General features: G+C 40.0%; 1 protein-coding gene across 1 annotated transcript in view; it reads right to left on the reverse strand.

The window, feature by feature from the left end:
* Positions 1-12,286: 12,286 nt before the first annotated feature.
* wnt6b (wingless-type MMTV integration site family, member 6b) overlaps positions 12,287-18,440 on the reverse strand; it is a 35,120-nt gene continuing 28,966 nt past the window's right edge. Inside the window, exons 3-4 of the mRNA XM_067603166.1 lie at positions 14,664-14,968; positions 12,287-13,349 (exon numbers count right to left, since the gene is read on the reverse strand). Of these exons, the coding sequence (XP_067459267.1) occupies positions 12,888-13,349; positions 14,664-14,968 (767 nt within the window). The 3' untranslated portion in view covers positions 12,287-12,887. The remainder of the gene's footprint in view (positions 13,350-14,663; positions 14,969-18,440) is intronic.

Here is an 18,440-nt window from a genome sequence, read left to right on the forward strand (position 1 = left end):
GAGGATGGTGATGATGAGGAGGACTGAGTAGTCTGTATTGCAATCGAGAAAATTACTTTTGCATTTGATTTCTTAGTGACAAGAGATTTGGTCACAATGGTGAAGGTAATTATGAAGCCCTTACTTCAGGAAGGAGCTAGACTCATTTTTGTTTTATAAGTAAAATTAGTGATTTGTGACGATGAAATGATGAAATGCCATTAAATTATCTTTGCTGTTGTTGTCCTCATATCAGACCATGCTTTCAAACCAAGTACTGTACTTGTGCGTGTGTTTGCATCTGTGTACACACACTCTTTGCATCCTGTAATGACAAAAACAAGTACAGTAACGACCAAATCATGTGTAAATCTTTAGTTACTTTATGCTTGAGTTGCTTCACTTCGCTCTTTATCTTCTATCTTCTTCTATCTCAGAGTAGATCTATTTTAGTAATTAAATTATCTGCATCCTACAGCGAGGCTTATTTTCCCTCTGGGTTAACTTGAGCTTTTCATTGATTTTGTGTTTCACTTCCATAAAGTTGGGAGTCTTAAAATAATCAAAGCCGAAACAGACTTTTAGATTCTAATATGGGTCTAGCCCCAGAAACGTTGAATCCTACACAGCAGCATCTTCACATTAGACTCTCCCTGCTTGGTAAACCCTTATTTGTTCAGACCCTAGAAAGCTACAGAAGACATTATACAACTGTTTTCACGCATTTAAGTGCTTACCATGACAAGTAAACTGATTTTCATGTGTAAAATTGATAGAGTTTCCCTTTAATACATTTGAAATAAAAAAAAAGCATCTATTTAGCAACAATAAAATCCACAGCGGAGGAGGGTTTGTCAAGCTTAAGACTGTCTTGTGCTTTGTAAGTAGAAAAAGTATCACGAAAAAATGAATGCTTGTTAAAATTGCCGGCTGAAGTTCCCATTGCTCTCCAACCTTGCCTGTGTGTCACAGCCTTTAATCTTTCGATTTAAATGACTATAAAGTATAACAAAAAGCTCCCTTGTTGATGAAGACCACATGATATCACTCATCTCGGTGCTTTATGAGTAGCCTAGAATAAAGATTCAGAAACCACAAATAAAAAGGTTTTCCCCCCACTAGTGGAGGGAAGCAAGCATACTGCCAGAATAGAGTCACCAGAGTAGTAAAACACTACACGAGTTTAGCATTCAGACGCAATTAAGTTGCCATACACAAATTTAGAAGATCAGGGGAACAATCCCACATCAAATTTTCTCTCAGAAGGATTTATCACAGCACCCTGATCTGGAAGATTTGGCAAGGACGGCGACTTTGTGCTTAATTAGTTCAAGGCATGTAAGGAAAGCAGGCTTGTTAGTAGACTTAGTGGTTTTGTGTCTTTGAGTTTGGTTCAACAAGCAGGATGTGTTGAATGCTGTCATCCCAATCTCTGTGTCTCTCTTGCTCTCATCACGAATGATAATAACATTACTTTATAAATCACAGCTCTTTTTAATGTGACTCATACGTTACTCCCCTCTCTCTTCTTGGAGAATCAAAAACAGCAGCAGAGTAGATCTCTGTTGTGACACTAATGTGACCCAGTGAAACACTCCTATAAACCAAATCATGAAAAGGTGTTGAAAGTGGGTTTTTTCCCCCTCGTTACTGTAAGAAAGGCAGAAAAATGGGTCAAAAGTAAAAGTTAAGTCATGGTTAGACAAAAAAAAATCACTTACTAAGAGCATTTTTCTTTCTATCATGCTAACATTTTGTCTATTTTTCATTTAACTTTTAATCTAATTTTGATTTAGTAAGTCAACATTATGAGATAGTTAACCAAAATTTTAACTTTTTTTCTCTTTTCCTGGCAGAAATGGGTTTCCATAGACAGGCTACTTTAATAGGATCCACAAATCAATTTCAGATAGGTCAAGTTTGTACTCAGATTATTTACTTAGTATGAAGTCAGTGTGGTTTAAGCAAATATCATTAGGAACTTTAAGCTGTACCTGTTTTCATTTAAAGCATCTTTACTCTGGAAATGTGTCTTGGATGATGACTTTGGGGCCCAATTTCCTCCTTGTTGAATTTGAATGACAAGTGTAGGTCCCAGCAGACAACAGCACTTTTCTTTTTTTACATATACATGTTCCATATTTATGCTATGGCCCTTTTACACATTATTCATCATGAAAAGGATATTGTGCACAGACTTAATACACACAGCTTCAACATCTGGAGTCCTTTGCCAAGGAGTTGGCCGTCTTGTGCTCTCTCTGCCTCTTTTTCTTCTTTGTCCTCTCTCGCTTTCTCTCCTTCTCTCTCTCTCTCTCTCTCTGTCACACACACACACACGCACACACACACACACACACACACACATGCACACCTTTAATTGTTTCCCATTCTTCACTGCGGAGTATGTTCCTGTTCAATTACACTGGTTTAAAATGACGTGGGAAACATTTCAGTGCTAGTCTCAGCTCAACTTGACTCCTGTGTCTAGAGACAGGAAAACATTAGTTTTTGTCAAATGTTCATTCAGAATGCCCTGCCAGGTTAATTTCATAGTTCCCCATTTTGTTCCTGAAAGTTTTTGTGTCATAACATGTTTTTCCTGTAGGCCCTGAAAACATTTATTATTTTATCTTGCACCGCTCACTCTCATTCGCTTTGCTACATGAAATATGAACCTGCTGAACATTTAATTCAATAATAAACTAAAACACAGAGTTTTCCCCATAGTGCCTGTGTTTTTGTCGAGTTGCAGTGTCTGGTTCAATTGAAACTTTATTGTCCTGCAGGGAGAGACACGGCCAACCTAAGTTTTCACAGTCTGGTGGCGAGTGCCATGTCAACAGATTAGGTCATACAGTATTTATGAATATATAGTTTATGGTCTTGTGCAATCAGACTGTTAACTTTTAGCATGGTAGTATCATGGAACAGTAGTGATTTATTACTGTAATGAAACACATAGCATTTTATCTTTAAGCTTCTTGAAATGAGTTTTTTTCTGTCAGACAAATCCAGATTTAGAATTTTAGGTTCATGTGGAGCAAAAAGCTGAAATACAGTAAGTGTTAAGACCGGATTTGTCATGTGGCCTTCGCCTCAGGCTCAACAGAAAGTCACCCGCACCGAGACAATGGTCACTTATTTTCCAGTTATCTTCCGTTGTCATAAATAGTAAGTGCTTTGAGACATCTACCATAATAACAGCAACAGATGTCTTTTTTCGAATAACAAACAAAACGAACCTTCGTGATGGAACAAAAGTCGTGATGTGTTTGAAATGATGACAGGTAAATTAAATAGGTACCCTAACCCAAAATGCACAATAATGGCATTTTAGATTAGATCAAAACTGTTACCAACATTTAAATAAAAATCTTTTTTTGGTTATATACAGCAGCCAGATCATTTCCTTCCTGCTAACTACAAAGTTCAGCCGCATTGCTGCTTTAGTGCTTGATTAGAAACCATGGTAACTTTGGTCTGATTACGTCTTTCACACTTGTAAACTCAAAAGTGATATATAAAAGGAGATGTAGTATATTACTCGCCTTTTACACTGTAGAGGGTTCACATTGTGTCTTGACTTGTGTGCCTTTTATACAGTACAGTAATGACTTTTCATTAGTTCAGTAGCACCCCCCTTTTTTACTCCCATGAACTTTTTAAGATCAACTTCATTGTTGCACAAATAGCAGAGTAGGCGTCATGGTTACTTTCACCATTTAATGCATCCACAGGACTATCATGAACCGAAACCACTGTTACTCTCAACCTGGGATCTCAAACATCCCATATTATGTAGACGGTGGCAGTTAACTATGAGAGGATTTATGATAGAATATCAGATATAATTACAACATAAAGAAAGCAAATTCCCCGTCTTCTCTCGCTTTGCTTTTCTCCTGTGTCCTGGCCTTTCTTTACCTAAATCTCCCTCGGCACATGGACCAATAACACTGTGACAGTGCAGTGTGCAGTATATTAACTGACAGAAGTTATGTCTGTCACACCCTTGCTCCATGTGTCTCTCTGAGAGGGGAGTTCAAGCGAAGTTCATGTTTCTTGGAGAGTTTTGGACTGAGCCGACGAAAATGAGTAAAGCAGAGGAGAGAGCGGCAGAGCAGAGGTTAGTCAATTACAAGGCTCTACTCTAGTAACAAACTTCTAACAAGCAAATTCTTTGCGTTGTGTGTGTGTGTGTGTGTTTGTATGTGTGTAGGAGAATGAAAGAGGGGTAAAGAAAGCATATGCGTGCGTGAGGCTGTCGATAACTAAGTGTGGAAGTTTTTGCATGCATGAGCAGATGTTTATGTGTGATTTTGTGTGAAATGCGGAGAGCAGAGTGAGGGACATTGTAGGTTCTGGGTCAAATGACTAAACAATCAGTTTTTGAGATCGATGGCATGGTTTGAAAAAGAGAAAGTTGAAAAAAAAAGTGTTTTTGCTCTCATTTTCCCATTTTCTCACTCCACTCTACTTTTCTTTCGTCCGCTAAAGGACCCCCTTTTGCCCAAAACATTTGGATAAAAGTTTATTGCTATCTGAAAGCACAAATAGGACAGTTTTTAAACAGCAGATAATACATGGCTCTGATGTCACTGAGACTGACTTTTAATATTTCCTCATCTACTGTGTTACTGTATAATATGTCACTTTGTCTCAATTCATGCTAATAATCCACAAAACACACACACACACATGCTAAGCTGTAGATTTAATGTTTGTTGGACATTCCTGTGCCGGTAACACATGCATGTTATTAGAACAGAAAGTTGTTTCAATGTATTGTATCAGTGTTGCAATCCCCAACCTCAGTGTGGTTCTAATCAATTAACCCGTCTTTCCGGGGAATGAAAATATCCTGGGGCTGTGAGAACTGGCTTTGTTTTGGATGATACTAACGATTCACAAAATGTACAGAGAACACTTGCCTGAAGGGAGGTGAAACTCCGCTGAGGATCCTTTAACAAAACAGGCACCAAAGTGGGATGCTAAACTTCTGTGATTTTTTTTTTTTTTTTTTTTTTTTTGCCCTGGTGGATGGAAAAGAAAATATTTCTCGGGTTGTATTTTTTGGGAGAGGGAGAAAGTGGAAGAGCCATATTTGGGAGTGAGAGAGCAAAAGAACTATTTGTTGTGTCAGAAAATGAATGTACCAAGAAAAGTACAATTTATAAGCACAGTTAAACAAAAGCTACAAAAAAAAAAAAAAAAAAAAAAAAAAAAACAGCCTATTTGGAATTTTAACAGGGTCACAATAATGTGGCTGATCCTCAATTTGCTTATAATGAATATACTTCTATCATTCCACTCTTTTTTACTAACTTGGCAAGCGTCATTAAAGAAAGGAAAAAAGAATAAAATAAAACAGTAAACTAAATCTGTACCAAAGAGAAGAATAACTACCACTTACAATTACAGTATTATGAATTATGCATTTTGTGCATGAAGGCACCCCATACATTTGGATATTTATTTTACTCATTTTTTACCAGTCCCTGAAAGCTAGTAGGGGTCTTACTCAGAAACACTTTTATGAAGTGCCCTGGTGGTCTAAGGTGCGCGTCACGTGACCTTGATGTCCTGGCTTTGAGCCCTTAGCACATCATCCCTCCTTAGCTTCTTCTTCTTCACTGCACACTACCTAATAAAGGCAAAACACTTTCACAGCTAAAAAATATTGTCTCAACTCAACGCGCTACCTGCCACACCCCAGCAGTACGCCAGACCGAATGAGAATACAGTACACGAAATCAAAATCTTATAACCTGCTATGTAAACCTATGGTTTGGTTTTTTTAATCTGGGTCCAAGAGGCTGTCCCTGTACCAAGTTGAAAATGTACAGATACTGTATGAAATGCAAATATATGTACACACAAATACACTCACACATTGACTTTGTTTAGAGGAAATAAGAAGTGCTTGTTTTTCTTACCGCCTCACTTACCCCTGGGCATCCCTAATTAGGGATGATTACAACATGTGTGCATGCTATTGTTGTTTCAAAATGTTTGTGTGTGTATGTGTGTTTGTATGTGTGTGTGTGCGTGTGTGCGTGTGTGTGTGTGTGTTTGTGTGAGCATTTGTCTATGTAATTCAACCAGGGAGGTATGCAAGGTAGCGGGCCCAGCCGATCCAAGAATGTGTTTACAAACTCTTATCGTAGCTTCAGCGCAAAATTGCCGTATAAAGAACAGTTGGATAATTATATGGCTTACTAAGCTAAAAATGTCAATAAAATCTCCTCTTTCTCTTTCTGACCTACAAAAAACAGTGCAGTAATGCTCACAAACAAGCACACACATAGACATAACCTCAGCATAAATGTTCATATTGGCTGAAAAGCTGAGGTGATTGAAGGCAAGCCAAATGGCAAAGGATGGCTCTACTTAAAATGCCTTAAAGTGCAAGTCATGTGTTTGTGCCATATTTCCTTTCAGTCCATTATTTTCATTACTTCATATATGCTAAATTTTACTTGATCTTTAGTTTATTTCAATGTAGTTGGATGCACTTTAGTTGATATTTAATACTGTTTTTTGTTTTTTTTTTATCATTGTTACCATTACCATCAGTCCTCTCAGTGCAGTCTGCCATGCCTGGTAGGATGGAGGCGTATCATCAACTTTCTGCTCCAAGGACGCCATCTTGTGTTCAAACACTAAAGTCTCTGTCCGACGCCTGCACAGTGTTTTGCAGTTCTACCTGATGTCATTTTATAAACACTATATAGCCCTGCTATACTGTAATAGTATCATACTCTACCTTAAAAAGGCTGAACAAAAAGGATGTTACAGTATCTTCACTTAAACACTGTAAAAGATTCGCTTGCTGATGGTTTCAGCCAAGGACATCTCTTCATTTGAACAATGATGCACCCATTGCTCACTTCCATGCCTCTGAGAAACATACAAATGAAAAGAAGGCTTTATACACTGATTGCATGCTGCCCGTCCACACATGCACACACTTTAACAGGCTGGTTGTCTGCTTCCAATCAAGGAATTCCATGACTTTTGTTGTACAAACAACCATGTTTATTGTCTCTGTCCTAAAGAGAAAGAGACCTGCCCTGCCTTCACACAGGAACAGACACAGAGCCAAAGCAGCCACAATAGACAGAGGGCCCCCTCTGTCTCCCACCAACCTCTGGCAGCCATGTTTTCACAACCCAAGATAACAGAGAAAAGGAGAGGAGGGGGGCCGGGAGATTGTTACGGAGTTTGATGAATAACACAATCGCAATTAAGACTGTGTGTGACAGAAAGAGAAAGAGAAACTAACTGGACAGATGCAGGAAGGGTTAGAATAGTGGGGGTTAAACAAGAGAGATGAGTACATTGCAAGGTCATCTCATTGTTTATCCACCCACGACAATGATGTGCGTCAATGAGTCTTTCTCGAGGCAGCCGGTGGACATGTGTTGTTTCATGATGTTGCAATGAAGGCAGGTTTCTCCAAAAAGCCTGTGAGCAGCTATGCACCCCTATTTTCTCACATGTTTTTCAAGGAGGGGGTTTGCTTTTGCCAAAACACATTTTAAAATGAAACTACTCTCGCTGAGCTTTATCTGCACGGCAATTTATCTGACTTAGCGCTCAGCTCACCTCATGTTTTGGAACAACCATGTACAAGTCAAGTCAAATACTCCTGGTGTGTTTTGTTGTGTAGTAAATGTCATTTGAGGGACCTGAGGCAAGCTGTGCCTAAAAGGCGGAGATGCAATGTGCACAGAATGGACTATTAAATCTCTTAGCACAAGCAGCCTAGTTGGGTGGGCTGTGGAACTTAGGCAGCAGCTGAGCCATCACCTCCAGGGACTGCATTAACTCATAAAGATCACTGTCTCTTCCAAACACACTGAACCAACGTGGAGGTCATGTGTGTGTGTGTTGAGTGTGTGCAAATGTGAGAATGTGCATGTCTCTATCTTGAAAGCGTGATAAATTATGCTATTAGTGCATATTTCATCTGCAAAAGAAGTAACATTTCTTCATTTCACAGTTTGTATTAAACACGTTTCTGCCCCCCCTTCTCTCTCTTTCTGTGTCTGTCTCTCCCACTCCTATAATTACAGTCATTGGTATCAGATGAAACCCCACACAGAGTTGATCTCTAGATGTGCCCTTTGTGTAAGCAACATCTCACTGCTAGATTGATAGAGGATTGGAGGAGAGTTCACACAAATGGAAGAGCATTATCGTGTCGGGTTACCTCTAAGTTCTCTTTCCGTGTCTCTTTCTCTCTCGTTATCTTTCTCTCAGTCTCTCCCTCCTTTTCCCTTTTCCTCTATTCATTAATTTTCCCTCCCTTGTCTCTCATTTCCCCCTGCTGGCCCACTCATTTCTCATTTTTATATAATCTCTTTCTTTCTATTCATGTTCAAGCCCCTTGTTTTGTCCGAGTGAACACACACATACTATAAATGCATAGTAAATATAAGCAGCGGACCACCAGGGCTCCAATGTCTCAGATAAGAAACAGCAGAACTCAATCTTACTGATCTACGGAAATAACTGTCTGTAGCGTAACACTATAGACCCATTTATAGTGGCAACCCTTCATTAATGCTTTGTGTGAAGGCTGTGTTTGTGTGTGTGTAGGTGTGTGTGTGTATGCGCTTAACAGTAAATGTAGGTGGAGACAAAACTCATCTCTAGTGGGGACGATATTACATTCCTGAGGCACGATTTCTGTCTCAGAGGGACACATGGAAAAATACACCCATTCTAACCAGGCTGGGCACTCCCACGGACAAACACATATGGATACGTGCGCGCAAACACACACACACACACACACACACTGACTGACAAAGACAGGCACATGCAGCCACATGCACACAGATGTCGACAGGCAACTATATTTATACCAATGCTCCAATAAATCTATCTGCTCACTTGTCTATTTTCTCTGGCTTTGCCCATGCAGCACTGAATGCCTGCACAGCTTAAAGACAGAAAGAGAGGAGAGGAGAGGAGAGAAGAGGAGAGGAGAGGAGAGGAGAAAAGAGACAAGAGGGCAAAGGAGAGGAGACGAGAGGGCAAAGGAGAGGAGACAAGAGAAGACAAGTGCCCCTTGGCATTTTCCTCCTCTTTGGCCTACCTCTCTGTGTCTTAAACACAACTGCTGGCCCGACTCTTCTACACACCACTGTGCAACAAATTCCTGGAAAATGTGAACTTGTGTCAACTTGTACGGCTCAAACTAATACAGGCCCGCTTTTCTTTTTTTTTTTTTCCCCCCCACACGTCTTTTCATATCTGCGGCATAAATACCTCAAAACAACACCTCTTTTTGCTGAGTGGCAAAACGAATCTAATCAAGGCAGAGGTGCGGAAAGGATCTAGTTTGGTGAAAATCGTCACTGAAGTGAAAACCTAACTCGACCCTGTACCTGGGTGAATAAAAGCCATTTAACACGTCTGGAAAAAAGTGATATTTGTCAGTAAATATTTAAAGTTTATATAAATTTGACCTGGTTGTAATCTCAAGAAGCTCTCTGCTGTTCCTCCTTGCAGAATATAGACAGTATTTAGTATAACAGATTTGGAATATTTTTGTGAGGATTGGGGTAAAACCATATATTAAATCCAGAGTGACACCTACACTTAACACAGAAACACTTACTTAGGTAAAATATGATATACAAGGAAGGCTGTTTCTTACTGTTTTTTTTCTGCATGGGGATCTTGATGCTATTACTAAATCATTTAACATACACCTGGATATGGGTTGCATTGTTCAGGTTGCAAATGAATAAGTTCAAATATACTGGAAAAGATGTAAATGATCAAAATGAGCAAAACAAGGGTTGCTATTAATCCCTAATATATCCTATACCTCTAAGTTGTTAGACAAAATGAAATTAAAGGAGAACAAGGATGTTTTCATTTTTTTTATTTGAATAGTGTTTTGAATGTGACTCATGAACATTTATGCTTCATGAAAATTCAGCATAACATCCACATATGAAACAATTTCTGTAGAACACAAATATAAAGAGCAGAACAAAATCTACAACCAACATAAATGACAAATTTTAAATAAATGACAAAATAAATGACAAAATGATGAATTGTGTAACATCTGTGAACAGGTAGTTGTTGGAGATGAATAGTTGAGCTAAAGATGTCGACATCGTAGCTGGAATTTAAGTATTTGCTCTCTTACTGCCACAGTTTTTTTTTTTCACCATACCTGTTTAGAATAATGTATGGAAGTGCTTGGAATGTGCTTTATGTAACATATGCAGATATCGAAATGGTCTGAGGTTCACATCACTTGACAGGTCAGTAAAAAAAGGACACAGAATTAGCCGAGCACTGCTGATGTAACTCTGTCTTGACTGACTTAATTGTTCTACTCTCATTCAAGGAGAGTCACAGAGGTTAAAGCTATACCTGCAACATCAGCCAAAAATGTCACACAAACATCACATTATGTAACTAGCTCTGTTATACTGTATCAGATGATATCTATGAGGCCTTATATTAATATGAACAAATTTGCGGCAACAATAATAAACTGAAAAGCAAGTCAACATGATAACCATGTACATAGATTTATTGTTTTCACAGAACAAAAAAGTAAGTGGACATGCTGGTACTGATAAGATGTGCCCTGTCACACACAAGTTTATTCACTGATCTCATACTAACGTGAAATACATGTGTGCTTTATTGATGTAATAATGATCATGCTAGTAATTACCCAACGTCCAGCAGACTGCAGAGTCTGTACACGCTAAACTGCAAAATATAAAACTTTGGGACCTTGTTCATACAAAAACAAACTTTTGTCTCTTAAATGTACAGATACTAACACCCACAATTACTGAAAATGGACTTTACCTGTATAGTGTTATTTTGAAATTGCAATTAAAATGATGTTGACCTAGCTGAAAAGTTACAACTTAATAAAGCTATGTACACAGATTTTACCTACACAAGAGACTTGGAAACAACTGCCCACTTTAGCCATCCTGAAAACTTGTCATGAATGAATGTGGTCATTGAAAAAGGTTGTCATACAGCAGTCAATGAAAGTAACAAGGTAACTTTGGGAAAACCAGCCAGATCTGAGTCATCCTGAAAAAAAGAAAAAAAAAAAAAAAAACACAATCAACTAGACTAGGATCAAAAGAAGATGATTCTGAGTCCTTAAGGGTAAGATAACATCCTACCTGAACACTCACTCAAACACAAACAACCTTAACAGAACATGTTGAAGCAATGTAGTGTTATAGTTCAGTATATTTACTGTACATTGTCTGGTAATAAAACTTAAGTGTAAATGAGATGACATGATAGATTTATGGGAAACGCACACATCATGCTGGAGGAATATAAACACACTTCCCCTGAAAACGAACGACAAAAGAAAGATCTTATCTGCCCCACATGGAGACAGAGAGTCAAAGAGCAGTGTGCTTTCAATAACCAACATAATGCACTTTAACGTCAGACAAGTTAGAGATATATGAAATGTAATGTCAGCTGAAGGAAATGATGGTAACTGGCCAACCTGCACAAACACATACTTAACACATTTACACACACACGCACGCACATACAAACACACACACATATGCACATATAAAAAAAAAAAAGCTAACAACCAAAAGTGCATTATTACATAAGCCCTGTATATCATAACAGATTAGCACAATACATCATATACATTTTTTGATACCAACCAATGTCATGTAAATAAAGGTTTCTCTTTTGGTTTAGAACAAACAGCCAACCTCGAAAGGTTTTATTGCCAAGCTATTAAGGAAGTCCACCGCAGTGATATCCAAAGTGCTTCTGAGAGAGATGGAAGTGAGTAGTCTTGTCATCATATCTTTATATAAATAACAGTCTTCGCTGGCAGGTCCAAGTCCACAGCTGCAACCATGGTGTTGACAGCATTCTTCAAAAGTGATAATGTGACACCATTTCCCTTTTATAAATGATTTTTTGACACTGTAGCAGAAGAGAATAAGATCCAGCATTTTTTTGTACTAGGTTAGGCTACAGTTACTGTAACTGAGAGACAGACTGATAAACTTTTTAAAGATTTGAGGGTGGTAAAATATAAAGATGCTTTGACTCTAGGTAATGCGTAGTCAAGAATAGAGTTACACTGGTACACTGTCTGGTAACAGTCATTGTATGATCACACACATCAAAGTAAGGTGAAAGTGTCTGAATTGGGGCCCAATGGAGATCCTTAATCTTTCTATTATCCTACAGCATACTGTAGATAGAAAGCAATGTCTCTACAGAACTTTAAATACCAGATAGTACAAAAAAAGAATCATAATAGTCAGTGTGGCACTTGTAGATTAGTAACCAGTTTATATAAAGCCATAATCAAATCAGGTGCATCAGCATGTCTAAATGTCGGTTTTGGTTTTGGAAAGCAGTCCACATCAAGCACTGCTGATGATCTGGTAGTGGAAGGAGGAGATACTAACCAACTGTGCCAGCTAGTCACATATGGGTCCTCCGAGCACAGATCCTCCTCTTTCACTAAGATGGAAAATAAACACTTTCACATTCTTTGGTCCTTTTCTATAAACAAGAAATGACAAATAGGTAGTTCATAAAAGAAACATTTCTCTATTTTACTTCTTCTAGTCCCTCTTGCCTTTGTGCTGCACCTCTTGCGTCTTTCTGGAAAGGTTGTGTCAAAACCCCAGGGAACCATAGCCAGAAATTGTGTCACATACAGTTTGAAATTACAATTTTGCGGGCATGATCTGGCCCATGACTGGTGCAAAAAGGATCAAGATGCAAAGCAAAACCCTGTCCTTCTTTCACATCTGCAAAACCAATGCAAAAACCTCAAAAAGGAAAAGATGTAATTATAACAAACCAAGTAATTAGACTACTCTTAACTCCAGTTCATCAGTTCATCAGTGACAGAGACTAAGCTCTTTCCGGACCAAGCACTTCTTGCACTGGACTACACAACACCAGTGGAAACGACACAGACAGTTCTCCTCAAACACCACTGATTCCTCCCGGTAGCCACGCTCGCAGCACAGCAGATCACAGCCACTGATGTCCATGGCTGTGCTGTTGCACATGCGGCCCCGTGTCCCCAGTGATCCAGTTTTCCGATTTGCCAGGCAAAAATCGGGTGACTCGTCTGAGTAGATCAGATCCTGCTTGTCCGGCGGCTTGATGTTCTGGCCAACTGGGATCAGGGTCTTGCCGTCATTGCCGCCCATCACCTTGGATGCACCGTTGAAGCGCTCCAGCAGGCGGTCGCCTACCTCACGGAAATGAGGCATCTTCTTCCAGCACGTGCGTAAGGTGCACGAGCCCGACAGTCCGTGGCACTTGCACTCTGTCCGCATGTAGAGTTTCACCGCCTGGGAGGTGGTGGGTTTGGGATTTTGGGTGGAGGGTGGTGGGGGAGAGGAGAGAGGAGAGAGGTGAAGGAAGTGGAAAAAAGAGAAGGTTAATCAAACAGAAAAAAGGAGACAAATGAAAGTTTTTGACTTGTACCCTGAAGTGAACAAGGACTACTTTTGACAAATGACAAGTTCTCTAAAGAAGTAATTTATTATTGTGTTTTCATGTTATATCACAGACAAAGCCACTGGTTCTCGCACACACTCATACACACACACACACATGCACACACACACACACACACTGATAGATAGGTAAGATAAAAGCAGACGCTATTCAGAAGGAATTTAACTCCCCAGCCCCCCTCCCCCTCCACGTTGCCTCTGGCCTTCCTACATCTAACAAGCCTTGACAACAGATCATTCACTTATACTGCACATAATTAACCCATCACACACACACACACACACATACTGCACACACACACTCATGCACACACACACACACACAACGTGTACGCACATACACATGCATGAATGCACATAAACAGACATTTACACGCATCACAGCACACTTATTTCTCAACCTCTGGGCATTTGTGTGCAGGTCTCCTCTTATGTTCAAAATGGTTTGTTCACTAATGCTACAATTGCACTATATCCCAAAATCCTCCCCTCCTCTCCTCCCCAATACCTGTCTTTGACCCCAACCGCTGTGAACTTTGTAACTCTGTGTTTTGCTTGTGCATGTGTCAACATTTCTGCGAGTGGGTGTAACAAACTGAAACCAACAAAACACTGACAGCTAAAAGAAAATGTAATCTTGGATATTTTGTGAGCTATACCGTAAATTAACATGATTAACTTATCGGAAAAGTTGCTACTTTATTCCCACTGTTTTGGTAGCATCTTGACTTATCGCGGCTTTAATTCACTTGGTGTTCATAGGTGCAACAAAGAGGAACTTTAAACTTCTACAAGGGCTCTGGAAATGTTAGAAGGTACCTGCCTCGGAGGCTTGAAAACAAAATGTGTGGCACGCTCTTGTTTTTGTGTTTCAGAAACCTGATTCTTGTTAGAATATCAGCTTACGGCGCTACACAAATATGGCCGGGGGTGATTTCTTTCTCTTTTGCATGTTCGTGGAATGATGGGACATTCCACAAGACAAGCAACATCTTTGTGGCAACAATCTTTGAGCATTAGCGGTTAAAATATTTTTTATGAAGTACATTAGAGTTATGCTCAATTAATCTTTAACTCTACCCACTGAAAATGTAAACAGAATCTGCACAGACATGCTGTAGTACTCATTCTGAAACTATTTCTTACCAGTCGCCCAGCTTCATTGTTGTGCAGGTCAATGAGCGTCCTGATGTCGCTCTTGCCTTTTCTCCTCTTGGCATCCATAAACTGTTTCGACTTTTCATAACCAAACTCCACATCATCTCCACAGCCCCCCCATTCCCACTTGACTCCGTCCCCCGAGGAGGATGACGATGGCGGCCTTGGAGGTGCTCTGTTCCTGGTTGCCTCACAGCCACACTGCAGTAGGTCTCCCATACTGCAGGCCTGGGTCACTGCGTGGGTCACCCCAGCTGCTGTGATGGCATAAACAAATGCTGTCTCCCGGATATCTAGAGAGCAAGAGGGGTTTTAATTTGATTAAGTTTGGTTTGCAAACAAAGTCACAAAAATGCACAAAATAATTAATTATACACATGTAAACAGGCCCACCACCAAAATCTAAAACTCAGAATAGGAACTTGTTTTCACTCCCATATTTTGGTAAAGTCTATTAAAGCAATACTTATTTGCTTCTGTGTTAAGAGATAGATGAGAAGATTGATACCATTCTTTTCAACAGGAGTGGAAACATTCTTTGATCTTTTCATTGATTAACTATTTTTCATAGAGCTCTCTGTATTTATTCATCCTTGCCCTCCACAATCAATTGCAGGACAAAAGGAGAGAGCACTACAAGTAAAAGAGTTTCCATCCATCCAGGCACCTGTCTCTCCACTCAGTCAGTCAATGGCCCTGTTCACACCTGGCATTAACATGTGTCTTGGGTGATCTGATCCCAAGTGGACAGCTCGAAGTACATCAGTTCACACCTGGCATCAGAACGCTTCTCCATATGCATCCTGAGTGACCACTTGTGACTGGATCTCACTTCCACACTCTATATGCAAATAAACACATACATCATTCCTGTTTGCAAAGACCAAATGTTTTTAACCAGCGGAAGGCAGCAAATGCACTTCCTGTGCCTAGTTTGCCAGAGATTAAAAGAAGAAGAAGTTTGCAAAGACCTTGGTGCGCGGTCAAAATCAAAACTCTTCGGCCCAAATGGAAATCAGACAGCGTATTTTGTGTGAACTCCAGCCACAAGAATCCATTTTGCCCATTGTTGTGGCTTCTTCTTGTTGTTTAGCACTTTAATATGATGCTGTTGGTGCACAAATGAGTACATACTTACACAGAGGATGTCAGTTGAGTAGGCAGTCTATCAATGTGGCCCAGGACGCATTCGCATACACACTGCTAAAAGGATGTGGCTACATGCGGCCCAGACCACCACCAAATGTGGTCTGACCAATTGGATCTCAATGTGTCCTCAATGCGTCTTGAGTGCTGTCACATCTGTACTTAGAGCTGTCCACTTGTGATCATTTTACCCAAGACACATGTTGCCAGGTGTGAACAGGGCCAATATCTCAGCTACATGGAACAGGATAAAAGCACCTTTCTCTCAGTCCTGGTCCATTACTACAATCTCAAGTAGCAGTGGATTTGTAGGGCTCAGAGGATGGCTATTTCTCTCTCTCTCACATGCACATATACACACCCTCACCGACTCATACACACCACAGCTGCTGGTTTATTTCTGGTACGGAGCTTAACACTCCTGGCTAAAGGAATGTACAACCACAACTGCAAATTGATCATCTGTCCTCTCCAGTGGCTTCAGCATCATTCTCACCCTCGGCTCAGTACGTCTTTATCCTCAGTTATTGCAGCTATTGTCATTTGCTTGACAAGAAACTATGAATGAATCTGGGAGGCCTACAGGCTCAAAATAATCGTACTACTTTTACGCACACGTTATTCTTAACAGCACACAGCGGTGATTTAAGAGAATTTGTGGCACTTATAAGATGGTGGCAGTTTAGTTAGATGGTGGCAAAGTCCACTTTTTGCCTCCTCCTAATGAGGAAGTCACCTTATACTGACGTCATCTGAACTGTCACTTCCCCGGGTCATAATTACAACAGCCGCTAGATGGCGAAAATTTAACTGCAGGTCATTTTTGCCGGCTGAATTTTAGACCTAGGCTCCGTTTCACAAAGCAGGTTTAGTGAAAATTGAACCCTGAAATGAGGGAAACTCTGAGTTTTCCGTTTCAAAAAGGGAGGTAACTCAAACCAGAGAAAGAGGGGTAACTCTAGCCTGTTTCAGAGAGAGAGGTAACTTAAGCTCTCGGTCAGTTACCATAGTAACAGACTCTATGAACCTAACCTGGTCGGGACCAGGTTTTTCTCAATGAACCTCGAGTTTCTCTCTGTCTCCGCCCTCTTTCAGAGCCACTCCACTCCATTTCCTCATTTAGTCAGCAGGCGAGTTTTGGCGTAGCCTAGTTCTGCCGTCTGTCATTTAAAAAAATCATGAAAAAAAAATCAGAGTCAGTATATTAGAAGTCCATTAGGCACAGTAGGTGGTGACTTTTTTCACTAACATGGCATGTCCTTTTGATTACGATCCTGTGGATGAAGGTGCAGTATTACTGCACAGAGAATTAGCCTAAATATTCGTTTCAATTATCTTTTTGAGCTTAGGGCCAGCTCCTCTGCCTCCGTTAGAGGTGGCGGTGCTGGGCCACCACCCGTTTTACGAGCATCTGCCTTCTTTCTGTTGGCTGAGTAGAAGTCTGTTAGTTTGAATAGGCTTAATTATTTAACAGAACATGATATAGATGAGAGGACATTTATGTGTGTGAAACCAGCATTATGTTGGGGATAAAACTGCTCAGTCAAACAGCCACTGAATATTTACTTTAAAATGTAAAACTGGTGATCAAAATGAGGTACCCCCATGAGATTATGCCAAGATTTTACCTGTTTGAACAATGTTTTTATATTTCATCCTAAGCTTCTCCCCTGCGGGATTGCACCTAAATGAAATAAATTAATAGGCGACCATTCAAGCAGTTTTCCCCTGTAATATTATTGTGATTGCAAAGGACTACATTTAAACTTAGGCATTGACCCGAGCAGCAATGTTCTACCACGCCGTTTCCCTCTCTTTCGCAGCTGCAGCGGTGTTGCACTTCTTTCTGAAAACATGTTCAAACTCACCGTATGAGAGCATTAAGATTTCTAGTTGTAGTGGGGCGAAAAACGCAGCCCTCCTCTTCCCCGTTGCCATGGTGACTGGTTGAATCGGGGCACCATTGATGCTGCTACTTTTTATAGTTGTGGTGCACGCGCTTAACTCCAGGTGAAACTACTCCGAGTTGATTAAACTGACTCAAATCAGCTGTTCTGGAACCGGAAACTCAGAGTCTGAAACAGACCCCTATACTGTCGTCTGTCTTGTGAGGACAGGCTGAAAATCTACATGACTGTCACAACCCCTGACCAACTCCCATCATGGAACGCTGTGCTATAAATTTAGTTTTTTATCATCTAACTTCATATCAAACCATTCCCTTTTTATTAAAGTGTTTCAAGTCCTCTAATACCACTACTGGCACTGCTAAACTTGTTGTTTAAAACTGTTTTTGCCAGCTGGTTTCTGAAAGCAGGACTTGGAGCTCTGTGGCTTCAAATTCTTCTTTCACACAGCTGGTGAAACTTGTGATTTAATCTAGATCCAAACTAGCTGTTAAGCTAATTCAATCAGATCTCTTTGGCTACACTGAACACTGTTGCCCCATTTACAACTAAAATGAAAAATGTTTTCAATTCATCCCATGGATCAATGAGAACATCTGAAACCTAAAAAAAAAGCATGCAGGAAAACAAAATGCAGATGAATGACAAGTAAACTCCATCTGCATTACTTACAAATCATATATCAACCGGTCATCTACAATCAAGAAGCAAA

This window comes from Thunnus thynnus, chromosome 11 (genome assembly GCF_963924715.1).
Source record: "Thunnus thynnus chromosome 11, fThuThy2.1, whole genome shotgun sequence".
Taxonomy (NCBI): Eukaryota; Metazoa; Chordata; class Actinopteri; order Scombriformes; family Scombridae; genus Thunnus; species Thunnus thynnus.